The 13,571-nt window shown below is 36.8% G+C and overlaps 1 protein-coding gene across 10 annotated transcripts in view; it reads right to left on the bottom strand.

The window, feature by feature from the left end:
* The window catches only part of CADPS2 (calcium dependent secretion activator 2), a 284,504-nt gene that overhangs the window by 145,282 nt on the left and 125,651 nt on the right, over window positions 1-13,571 (bottom strand). For all 10 annotated transcript variants that reach the window (XM_072921238.1, XM_072921236.1, XM_030256895.4 and 7 more), the window contains exon 7: window positions 1,818-1,929. In XM_072921238.1, coding sequence (XP_072777339.1) covers window positions 1,818-1,929 — 112 coding nt within the window. The remainder of the gene's footprint in view (window positions 1-1,817; window positions 1,930-13,571) is intronic.

The raw sequence follows: 13,571 nt of genomic DNA, 5'->3' as shown, positions 1-13,571 counted from the left end.
GCTTTGTCTCTGGGAAAGCTGGGTCAGATTCCAACAACAGGGCACTGAAGTCATTATCCCCTCTCAATTACCTGTTTTTTTCTCTTTCCCCTTACCCCTCCCAAGCAAGACATTTTCTTTAAACTGGTTTGACCAGCTGACAAACACAGATGTATCACAAGGCAGCCAGGAGTGTGCAGGGAAAGGAAAGAGTAAAATACCCACAAACCAATCATCTGTGGCCATAGGACACAAGTAAGGAAAAAGCTGTATTTTACATTTGAAATGTATTTAGTCTTTAAAATGAAATTTGAAATATTTTTAACCTCCTGTCCTAGAAACTTACAAGCTGCAGCATAAGAAAGCTGACCAAGGCTGGTACCTGAACTTTGGCTATTTGAGGTTGCAGACACAGAGGATCTTGTTAAAACTTCTGATACCTAAGCCTCTTTATACTGATTATTCTTCTTTTCTTCTCTGACTCCTTGGCAATGAGTATGCTGGCTACTGTTCACAATGGCCACATAGTCCCTCCTCCACTGTCCTTCACCATGGCACTTGACTTCCCTTTTGCTTCTTTGAAAGGACTGAGCAAGGAGGGACAGAGACAAAACTTCTTTGTGTTTAGTACCACCATGCAGTTCCTGCAATTTCACCCTTTCAGTGTCTCTTTTGTTGTTCTGAATCCAGATATTGGTGACTCTGGTTTGCTCAGCTACACGTTTGTGCCTTTGTGCCTGTCACACTGCCCACCTGGCTCTTTCCAAGGTGTTCCCCCCATGGGAACCTTCCCCATGCAGATCCCACCTGCACCTTGACCAAGTGACCTTGGAAGCCCCTAAAGGCTTCCAAGATCAAGGAAAGATCAGGCAAGAAGTAATCCTGAAGATACAGTCCTGACCTTAACAAGTGACACAATGTATGGGACCACGTGTCTTTGTGTAACCACTCCTGCTCAGAGGACACAAAGTGCAGAAGAGCCCTGCTCTTTCCAACAAATTGTGCTTGACTGAATGAGAAACAGCCAGGACTCTGACCGTAGAACTAAACATTAAAATGTGAGCTACCTTCCATATGCTACATGTCAGAGGCGAAAATTTCAACAGGAGAAGACGGGGAGATTTGAGAGCCTCTAGGCCTCGTTCCCCCTACCCTTTTCTTTCTATGATACATTACACTTTCCAGCTCTTGATTTTGGTCTAAGAAGGATAAATTTACAGAATTTGCAGAATAGTCTGAGTTGGAAGGGACCCAGAAGTATCCAGCTATTAAGTGGATAGCCCATAATGACCTTGGCATTATTAGCACCATCCTCTGACTAACAGAGCCAGTATCAGATTGTCCTGCCAAGATAGGGAAAAGAAAAAAAGGGAGAAAAAGCTCATGGAGTACAAGAATAAGCTCTTACTTTACTCTCATATATTATCCCTCACACCTCTCCCATTCTGCTCCATCTTTCTACCACTTAATTCGTTCCTTTTCTTTCCCCCGCTGTTTGATATATTTATTACATGCAAAGTCTTACCCCTCTGCCTTTCACTCCTAATTTGAATAGTTAAAAGCATTGATATGTCACGTAGAAATCAATGTTTTAAACAAGACAAAGAGAACCACCATGGATGCCTGATGTAAGTTTCTGAAAAGTAATTTAAGTCAACCTACCACATTTTGAACACTGGTAAAAGTCACACTTATACAAAAAAAGCACTGTTTGGTAGAGCCACAGCAGGACAGGATGGTAATGAAGGTCTTATACCATTTTATGGCACATTTTATCAATATTCACACTTCTACCGATCATTTCTCACATATTTTCCTTCTGTGCACATAATACTCACTCTTCCCAGTTCTTTATCTTCAAGTGCCAGCACCCCGGTGCTTTCTGTAAAGAGTTTTACTTTGACAACAGGTCGAGGGTGAGTAGTGGTGAAATCCCCTTGGGTCCCCCATCTGCAATAAAAAAACCAACAAAATTTAACTGGGGCTGAGCACAGGCCGAGAGTGATAGGACTGTAATCTTTTCTGCAGAATATTTATCAATGCGCTCTTAGAACTTAATTTTCAAGCTTCAGGAGGAGGAGGGTGGGAAAAAAAAGGAAGGTACATTTTTGAACATCCAAGATCAAGTATCTACATAGAAAAAATGGCTTTTCTCTGCGATAAAACAAATCAGGGCTTTTCTGTATGACTTTTGTCATAAAATATCAATCCAAAAATTTTTAATGAAAAAACTCAAAGAACAGAAATTACACCTTCATAGAGAAAAAAGAACCAAGCAAGAAGGCAAATAAAGGGAGATCTATTTTCTATGAAACATATTCACTATCTTCTGCATACCAGTGAAATTAATTTAGCAAAGAACCATGTTACAATTCACTTCAGGCAACTGCAGCATGAATAAATTTGGAAACTTAGCAGAGAAAATCTTATTTTTTATATTATATATATTTTATAACTTAGAATGTAAGAAACATGTAAACACAAATGCAAATAATAGGAAAAAATATTATCCAAGTCACTACAACTTTGCCACAAGGCTCCATGCTTTTAGAGAACCTTAATTAGGCAGACAGACTTCCAGTTGTTGTTAATCTCTTATCTCAGTTAATACACTTGGTTTGTCAGCCTTCCCCCCTCCCCCACCCTGTGTGCCAGTGGTACAAAAAACTAAAGTTATACAAATTGGGTTGCAACTTCCTTTAATGATCTATTCCATTATCCTGGACAACCACATGGAGCTCATTGCATTAACTGATTAAACAGATTGTGATTACACTAGTAGGTACAAACAAAATGCAAAAAGCAAGCACAGCTCCAGTTTCTCCTTCTTTTGTCCACTTTGTGAGATATTACAATTATCAGAAACTAATAGAATAAAGAAAACAGATGACCTTAAGAGAATGCTCTATAAAAGGATGAATTACACAAGCCAAAATCTTAGGCCCTCATTTAAGAAAAGCAGTAATTTTCATCTACATTCAAGAATACACAATCTCTCCAGTATTGCAATAGAGTAGCAATTTTCCAGCAATCTATTAGGCAAAAGGAAATGCTTCAACTAGCATGAGTTACAGACTTCAAGACCAAGTCTAGAAAGTAATATTCAATCAAACCAAAAAGATTTAAGGAAGCAGCAGTTTTGTATAAACCAACCCTATAGGTAGCTGAACATGCCTGACTCTGAAAGTGAGGTTCACCACAAATTAACTGAATCTTGCACTAAATTCTGTCTTCTTTATTTTTACTAATGGTGTGCATAGCTTTAGTCTCAGCAAAGTGGTAATTGAAACAGGAACTCTGACAAACTGGCTTCCTGAGTGAGAGAAAACCTGCTTATGATCTGATGATAGATGCTGCACCTGCAGAAAAAGACAATGCCTAGCACTACTGCTTTTCCCAGTGGTGGTGCCAGGGGTAAGTTTTGTCACAATACAGAACTGAAATCCCCAAGGAGAAAGTGCCTTTATAAAAGATGAGATAGTTGTATCTTCAGTTTAGCCTCCAAATCCCAGTATTCAGGAAGCATGCTGCCTTGAATCTGGAAACACAATATAAGCACTTTGATAGCTGCATCCTCTCTCTCAGCTGTCAGGTTTGCTCATGAGCTTCCAGAGGCATTAAACTGTGCATGCCATATTGAACAGGACCACACAAAAAACCCCAAGAGAGACTCTGATTAAAATTTAAAAAAAAACTAAACCCAAACCCTCTCTGCAAAGGTCTAGTGCCAGCATCATTCACAGAGAAGAGAAGAGAAGAGAAGAGAAGAGAAGAGAAGAGAAGAGAAGAGAAGAGAAGAGAAGAGAAGAGAAGAGAAGAGAAGAGAAGAGAAGAGAAGAGAAGAGAAGAGAAGAGAAGAGAAGAGAAGAGAAGAGAAGAGAAGAGAAGAGAAGAGAAGAGAAGAGAAGAGAAGAGAAGAGAGAAGAGAAGAGAAGAGAAGAGAAGAGAAGAGAAGAGAAGAGAAGAGAAGAGAAGAGAGAAGAGAAGAGAAGAGAAGAGAAGAGAAGAGAAGAGAAGAGAAGAGAAGAGAGAAGAGAAGAGAAGAGAAGAGAGAGAAGAGAAGAGAAGAGAAGAGAAGAGAAGAGAAGAGAAGAAGAGAAGAGAAGAGAAGAGAAGAGAAGAGAAAGAGAAAGAGAAGAGGAAGAGAAGAGAAGAGAAGAGAAGAGAAGAGAAGAGAAGAGAAGAGAAGAGAGAAGAGAGAGAAGAGAAGAGAAGAGAAGAGAGAAGAGAAGAGAAGAGAAGAGAAGAGAGAGAAGAGAAGAGAAGAGAAGAGAAGAGAAGAGAAGAGAAGAGAAGAGAAGAGAAGAGAAGAGAAGAGAAGTAGAAGAGAAGAGAAGAGATTTTTTTTTTTTAGAAGAGAAGAGAAGAGAAGAGAAGAGAAGAGAGAGAAAGGAGAGGTCATGCTGACTGAAGGGAACAGACCTAACCCATTCAATGAAGAGAACATCACCTGCAGCAACTCAGCTGCTGCAAGCTGGGCAGAATGTGTGTGCTTCAGCATTTGCTGGGGTTTGAGCACCCTAGGATCAGGTTCAAAGAACTTCCTGGAACGTGGTGCAGCTTTCTGTGGAGACCCAGGCTGCATCTCTGCAGAACACAGCATGCAGGGATGGGGCACACATGAGCCTTGCCCAGGGAACCTGAGAGAATTTGCTCCTTCTCCAGTTTAGAAGCACAGTGAGACACTGATGTGAATAGGAGTAACATGGGGTCATCCACCTGTTGTTGGCACTTATGTAGCACTAGAAATCACCCTTAACATTGATGTGATCACCATCCTTGATTGAAATCCTTCTCTCATCCTTTGTTCCATCTGCAGCAGTAAGTGAAAATCCTGGGCTGAAAAACAATGGTCAGAATCAATTCCTAAAGCTTAATGTTCATGGTAGATATATTCCATGCATTGATCTGCATGCTCCTGGACAATTAGGACTTCAGCTGACTCCCACAGCCTCTCAGGAACATTTCTTTGGAAGTGAATTATCTGTCAGAGCTGATGATCAGAGAATTTACTGACTAGGTCTTAATATAATTCCTCATGAAAGAACTCATTAGAAATCATTTTCTGTTAGAAAAGGCAAATCCAAGATTTAATCCATCCTTTACTATCACACTTGCTTGTGGGTATCTGATGTTCCTATCAGCTGCCAATATAACAGCAAAGTACACGCAGCTCATCTTTTTGTTCCTTGTGTATTACTAGAACACAAGTCCCGTTTCTTTGCGGCTTCATGTTTTTGCCGAGGTATCAGTATCAATTCATACCAGTTCAAAGCAGCAGCCAAAATAGTGCTATCATGTTGATTTTAGTTTGCTCCTTCCAAGAAAGAACATAAGAGACCCAATACTTCAAGCAAACTGACTTTATCTAGATAGAGTTCATCTATATGCTGTACATTTAAAAGCACATTATTATGTTATTATACACAGTATTAATACATCAGGCAACAACTGAAGCAGAAGTCAGAAATGACAGCCTAATCCAGACTCCAGCTTGTAGTCTAACTTGTATGAATGTTCATGCTAATAACAATTTGCAATTTGCAATTTTTGTTTTGTCGGTATGAAATAAGGTGTAGCAATAAGAATGGCCTTTCTGGCTGTGGTTTGCACTGTCAACACCTCCTAATAAACTTCAGTTTGTTAGAAATAAAATTCTGATCTGTAAAGATTGTGTCATGAATACAAGATACCAGGAACTCAATATTTATTAAGGATGACCCAAAATAAAGGGAAGACTGCGTAAAGCATGCATGTGTACCTAAGCTAACCTATTTTGAAATACTCTTTTCTGAAATGTTTTTCATGTTCTGAAATTATATAGGTGCTCAAGATCTGTCAGATTTCAACTTTATTTTCTCCCCTGGCTATTTCTTTTATGACAGCTGGCCAGACTCTAGTCAACAAATCAGCAGTTTGTTTATTCTTCCTGTTTATGAATAATACTTCATTTTAAACAAATTCCATTTAAATGGATATCACACTTTCAACTTCTGTTTCTGAGAGTATAAAAGGTTATATCAGATTTCCAGCATACAGATCAATTTAAAATTTATTACAACATATATGCAAACAATAACTTTGAATAAGGTACAGTCCTATCATCAGCTGTGACTAAGAACTGTGTAATTAAATAGCATCAATCTCACCTATAATGCCAAGATTATAAATACAGTATTCCTAGCCAATAAATAAGATTTTACTAAATCACTTGTTATTTCCACTGTAAAATTCCATCAATTTTTTTTATACTTTTGGATATTTATTCTAGATCTATATATCTGTTCAAAGAGCTGGTGAGTTTAATGGTGGAAATAGGTTAGGAGAATGCTTAATAATTAATGAAATCAATACATGAATAGTAATTACCATGTCGAAAATTTTGATCACCATTGCTGTGATTTGTTGTTTCAACTGTTAGATTTTATGTGCTAGTATAATTACATCCACTTTGTTTCTCAAAAATTTAATTATTTTCTTCCAAAACAAACTTGTTGCCTTTCAAATGCATTTTTGACCCCTATTAAAGCATTAGTATTTCTGGTTCTCACATTTGCTTAATCTCTTTGGAGTGAGTATCTCCTTTAAATTTAAAAGTTAAGCTGCTATGTATAGGTCAGACAAATCAATGCTTTTCTTTTCAGTTTGGGCTTGCACCCTGGTACTTTTCCTGAAGAAACTACAGTACTTCCCAGAAAGGATTTTTTTTCTGAACCACAGATATTGAAGTCAACCACCATACAAAAGATTGTTCACATTATTTATAAGACAAAAAAATTAAAATTGTTTAATTTAAATACATTCTGCTTTAAATAGGAACTAACAATGTGGTCTCCAGAATCTGAATGCCGAATAAAGAAAAGCTGCTTTTCTTTATATTTTAACTTTCAACATCAATAACTGAAGTATTTTCTGCATGCAAATAAACCTTACAGCTGACTTTTACTTTTCATACAGATGAACATGTAGGTTGAAACCTGGCTTTCTATGAAAAGAGAAGTAATTCTTTTGAGCCATCTTGATCTTGTTTGAGTCAAAGTATACTTAATTTACTTAAAGCTTGCTCTACTATGGAGCTCCTGAAAAAAGGATGCAAGAAAGGATGAAAGATCAATCAAATTAGTTCATCTATCTTATAAAATTGTTATTTACAAACAGTATACCTTTAGTAAATTTTAACTACAAAGAAAAATGCAATGCTTCATGTTTGTAATAGCATATGTTTTAACTAGCAAATGTATGTAAATGACGAAAACAAAAAAGCAACCACATCCATAGCTTTGGAGGAGCCATTGATTTTTGAGTATTGGTTATTGATTCTTTCTAATGTGAACAATTTTTGTGCTGAAAGTGATCAGATGGGAAGTGCAAAATTTTAGACAAAACAAGTAAGGTTTTCATGCAATATTTATATTAAATACCTACCATTACAGTATGGTTATTTGTTTGGTTTTTAAAAATCTTGCTAGATAAACTGTTGAAAGTAACAATTATTTCAACACTAACTGCTGCAGTGTTAGGACAGCACTGTTAGCTGCAGCCCATGTAGCATACCATATACCTCTAAAGCTACAAACTTTAAGTCTAAAAAAATCCCCCTAATTCTGCCTCCTCAGGCTCTCATTTCACCACATAATTTCCCTCTGTTTAACTAATTTTTCTGCTTTTACCTACTCATTCTCCTTACTGTAGAAACTGCAGTGATTTGATGTTTTTTCATCTTCAGTCATAAGCCACAGTCTTTTCACCATATTTCTCTGCTGCTGTCAGAGGTACGTGGGCTGATATAGTAATTAGAGACAAAATATATTGCCAAAGTTTATTTCCCTTCACTGCAAAAGTACCTAATGCCAGCAAGAATGTGAATGTTTATTTCAGCTGAAGATTTATCACTGTGTCACAGAAACCCCTCTAAGGGAATTTATTCTTCTACTTCAGTTTGGAACACATTTCATACACTGGAAACAGCAGCAAATCTCTCTCTCAGGTTTTCCATTTAACTCATGGTCTCTGTTAGTCAAAACTTGTTTTATGAGACCATGGGAGTGAATATAATAAAATTTCTTATTCTAAGCAAAGATCTAGAAATTTTATTTTCGCCCTATTTACTGGAATACTTTATTTCTGATAAAGTACCATCTCTACAGAATTTTTACACCATTTTTTGTCCTCAGCAATATGGAAATCTCATTTTTGAAACCAGTATCAGAGTGTATTGGTCTCCTTGGTGCCATCTTTTGCATCTTTCTGGGTTTGATTCTGGGTTTAAGTCTTGTACATAACCTCAACATGTTTCTTAACTCTCAATTAAATTATCTTAAGAGGCCTTCTGGAAGAGTTTTCTTATTTGCTCTCCAGACAGGGATGTGGACAGAGCTGGAATGAGCAGGAAGACCCCCCAAGCCAGTTTGTTAGGCATCTTACTGCTCCACAGGAGTAAGAGATGTACCAGCACCTCATCTTTGCACATCTTGGAGCTGGACTGGAAATAGTATGCTGAGGCCTCTTCAATATCTTTGTGTTTCAACTATGTCAAGAACTTATACCAACTCTGCTGTTTCTATTTTGTTTAGAAACAAGATTTAACTGCATAAAAACAGGTATCTATAACCCTCAGGTTAGAAATCACACTCACAGCGCAAGTTGTAAAATGGAATGCCAGGAAATTGAAGGACAGAGGAGGCTCAGCACCTTCTGACACATTCAAGTACAGATACATTGAAACACTTCAAATCCAGGTCTGACAAACCTTCTGCTGCTAGCGAAGGATTGTGTGAGTGTGGAATTTATGAAGTGTTGTATATCACTATGTCCAAATGCACAAATTCAGAGAGAGAAAAAGTGAGACCGTGAGCCAAGCTCTGTACCAGCAGTGCAAAGTCACCCCACAGCAATTTGACAACAAATCCATAATTTGACAAGGAGGCACCACTCATGCAAATAAAAATAGAGTTAAATCCATACTTATCTGATTTTGGTGTTTTTACTTAGACTCCTAAAGAGAGTATTAGTTGGTGCTAATTGCTACTAGTTCTTCCCTGCTGATACTTGGAAAAATATCATAAGCATTTAATTTTCTCCTCTGAGCACAAAATTACTCATCCATTTGTTAATGATTGACACCAGGATGCTACACTAGAAATCACAGATTTAACTCTAACAGCTGTCTCATACAGCCCAAAAGCATGTTTATTTTTCCTTATGACCACCATACAAAATAATATGAACATTGCAGCTTCTCCCTTTGAAAAGGGATAATGAAAGGAACTACATACGAAACAGACGTTTATTGTGCACCACTAAGGATTTAATAGGGTAAAGATAATTCCTTATATGCAACATTACAACCACTATTATAGATATATTTATTTATTTATTTATTTATGCATTCTCCAGTACATAAGTGACATCTGGAACTAATGCTTGGAATCTCAAGGGAAAGAGCTGGTATGCTTGTATTTTTCTATAATGCTTAGAATTGGATTTACATTGTAAATGTTTTCCATGGAAAATATTTTTTTGTTTCTCTATTTTAAAATTACTCATTTATTATAATGGAAGAACAAGGAACATGATTTCATCATTCAGAGCAAGAACATTCAACTGCAGCTGAAAAGCAAGGCATAAAGAAATCTTTAAACAAATCAGAACATCCTTTCACAGCAGAAGCACAGATGAGACCCATACTCAAGCCAACTGAACCAGGAGGTAGCCATGGGTCTTGGCCTTTCATTACTGACCTCACCTAATCCTCTGTGACTCTGTCCTTCCCTGTGTTACTGTGATTCCACTATTTTAAGCACAAATCTTGAGGAGATCTACAGATTCATTGTCTTACAATCCCTATTGAAGAAACACTGATACTTTGCAGAAATACTTTCTCTATTTAGCTACTATCTTATGGGCTGTCAGCTATTTGAAGGAGAATGACCATGGTAATAGTTTTAACCCTGAGGTCCCAATCAAAGTGTTCCTAAAACTACAAAATGTAGATAGGAGGAAAATAAATTGTTCTACAGAGGTGAATGACAGGAGGAAGGGAAAGTACAGCAAAAAGGGAAGTCCTGGTACAAGCATGGAAAGTCACACAATTACTTTTAAAGGTCCCCTTTGATGCCACCTGAGCAGAGTCTACACTGCTGTCTTTCACCCTTTATCATTTATTTCTGTCTGTATGGGAACTTTTGACCTGGCACACGAATTGTTTGAAATGCAGACTAACAAACCATCTCTTCAGCATTTCCAGAAAATTTGTGTCAGCACCTGCAGCTGCACACACTAAGCAGCCCACTGCTTAATTTCTGAATGCATTGTTGAGTCACTATCTAGCGTAGTCACTCAAAAAGAGTAAATGTTTTGGTAATTTTTCTTTTTCTGTGAATTCAGCAGCAAAACTAAGGGGTTTTAGGGTGATTGTTACAAAACACTGGGAATCATTCCTTGGAACTTTTTCTCAAGGAACAGAATTGTAATTTCAGCAACAGCAGGGATACAGTGTTTTGATGGATATTTTATATTGTAATGCTCCTTTATACAGCTAGACTAATATGAAGGAAAAAAAGAATAATCTGTTAATATGCAGATTTTTATTTCAGGATCTGTTTTCAGTAAAATAACAACTGTTTTAAATAAAGGAACTAACAGAGCTCAAAATTACTGCTTATCTGAGAGCTAAAAATGATATGTGAACAATCGTGTATTTATTTTTGAGCATTAAAAATTATTAATGTATGAAAAAATTTCTTGTAAAAAAAAAATTCACAAGGAAATGGTCTAGTTTTTCTTTCAAACAAAAAAGTATCTAATAGAAACCAGAAAATCAAACCAGAAGAAGGGCCCAGTGCATAATAAGCAACTAAGTAAAAACACTCATTTAGGTTTCCTACACTGAAAAGAAGAAAAGTGCATTCTAACAGTACAGAATGCTATTATGACAAGTATTGTCATTACAAACATAAAACAGTATGAATAAATTATTAGTCTTGTTTTCCCATCTCACTTTCAAGCGACCAAGACACAAGCCAGGGTGAAAATTTTCATGGGTATGTATCTAGACTGACACAATGCCAGGCACTGGCAACCACTGGTTCATATTGAGCGAACAGCTCATGAGGGGCACTACCAAGGTTCAAACCCACCTAGACATTGATGATGGGCACAAGGGCAAGACATGGTGATCTGTGCTCTTGAAATTTCTATATGCATATCTATTTCACTTTTTCCTTGAAAAAGATAATTATGAATCCATCACAACACTGTTAAAAGTTACAACTCCTACTTACTTTGTGTTGCTTCATATTTTTGTGACATTTTAAACCTTCAAAATGTTGTACAGACATTGATAAACTCACAGTACTTTGATGAAGCAGGTAGAGGCTGTCATGTCAGTCTAAAGATGTGGGAAAACAAATCACAAACGAGGCTGATCTATTGAGCCTGAACAGTCTATCAGGAAAGAGCCAGGAATAAAATCAGAAAATGTCAGTATTACAGTTGGCATAAGACCAATTGGTTTTATTCTGAAACCCCTGTTATTGCTTTTTCTGACTCGTACTGCTCTTATCTGCTGTCCACGTTACTCTGCTTTGTTTTTGCTGTCCTCCTACTCTAAAGCCACTGGTATTGCTTTCAAATAGGCACATTAACCTGCATACTCACACCTTAAATTAAGTATAATTATTAAGCAATTTCAGGATCTATAAATATATTTTCTTCATCTGTTCAGCAGACTATTTTGTATTCTAAAAGTACTGGACCTCTCGACACCTCTGAGGATCAATGCCCATACTAACACAGTAACAGCAAAGAAGAATCTGCCCATGGTGGAGTGAAAAACAGTTTTCTGAATTGTCATGAGCATTTGAGATGTGTAACATATTCTTAGCCTGAACAGGATCCAAAAGCAGAAACTTCTTTGTTTCAAATCCTTTTCCTCAAGATTTCTCTTTACCCAAAACAACAACCATAAATTAAATTAGGCTGTAAAATGTGTTCCAATTCAAACAGTATATCTAGTAAAATGTTTAGCAATTAAAGGTACATGCAAAATTTGCGTGTACCTTTGTCATACTGCTTACAAGGCATATAAGCAAATTTTTGAAAGATCTCTTCAAATCAAGATACAAAAATAGGATATTTTTGAAATGTAAAATCGGACATGTAGGTCATATCAAAATTTAAGAAGGATCCAAAGGAATTTGTCAAGTATTGCCCACAAACAACAATTGAACTTTTCCAAGATAAGACTGATGAAGACCACTCTGAAACACAAATTTCAAATTAACTTTATTGAAATATTCCAGTAGGAGATGGGAGGTAAAATTTGAGGTAATCCTTCTCCCCCACCTTTTTCTTTGACAGACCACATTCCTCTGGATGATACTTTACAGGCTGCCCTTGCTTTCAGCTTGACCCAACCAGAGACTGGGTAGATATATTAGAATAAGGCTTATCCTGGTCAAAACTATTTTGCTTATAAGCAAGATTTAATTAGCTTTGGCTTCACCATGCTATTCATAGCCAAAGGCCTTCCAGTTTTAGGCTGGATCACACATCTGCATATGCTTTAGTACAATGTTATAGAAAGCTTATACCTGTCTGCAAGATATTAGTTGCATTTGTTGTGGATCAGGTGGGAATGAGAATGGAAACAGATAGTACTTGTGCATTAAGCCATGTATAAACAGTCTTCCTCCGAGCTCTGATTGGAGTGAAAGGCAAGGGTGGGACAGGCATCTTCAAACCCAAAGATTTCCAAAATGCACAGTGAAATAAAACTGGTATCACTCTTGCATGAGACATGTAACATAATATTACATTTTAAAAGAAGTCAGATACATAGCTATTCTTTCCAGTGGTGTCTCTGGATGAGGAGGGTTAATACTGTCTCTGCATACTATATGTATTATACAGAGAATATATATTATATACCCAAATATATGCCTTGGTGACATAAGGATTATGTTTATTGTTAACTATCCAAATAGAGCAGAGAATACAACCAACCTTAATTATCTCCTTTCATTCCAATTTCTTCCATGCTATGCTTCTTTATCTGAAAACAGAATATTCCCTTCTAACAGTAGTGGCTTTCACAAGTCCCTCAGATAGACAGACTTAGACTATTCTGGGAGTTAATCATAGAATCACCATAAAATTTAGGCTAAAAGGAACCTCTGGAGGTCATCTAGTTCAAACCCTGTGCAGAGCAAGAACAGCTAAAATTAGGTCGCTCAGGTTCTTATCCAGTGGAGTTTCAAATGTCTTTTAATATTGTCTCTACATAATTCATATTTCTCTGCAATAAGAGAGATTAAAAATTTCTTCTACAATATAAAATAGTAATCAATGACAGATCATAAAATCAAGGCACCAAGTGCAACTTGGTGAAACTCTCTTTTGTGAAACTTTTCGATCATTAATCAAGAAGACACAGTGGAATAAATGTGTATTCTTTTTCTTTTCCATCATTTCCTTTGTAACACAAAGGAAACACCAGATAATTTCCTACTGTTATTTTCTTTTTTTCCCTCTTAACACCTGGATAACAAACATATGCGGTATTTAATCAATGCACCCAATTTTTTGAAAGA

Source organism: Taeniopygia guttata, chromosome 1A (genome assembly GCF_048771995.1).
Source record: "Taeniopygia guttata chromosome 1A, bTaeGut7.mat, whole genome shotgun sequence".
Classification (NCBI taxonomy): domain Eukaryota; kingdom Metazoa; phylum Chordata; class Aves; order Passeriformes; family Estrildidae; genus Taeniopygia; species Taeniopygia guttata.
Note: the sequence above shows the minus strand (reverse complement) of the source record. Positions and strands in the feature narration are given on the sequence as shown.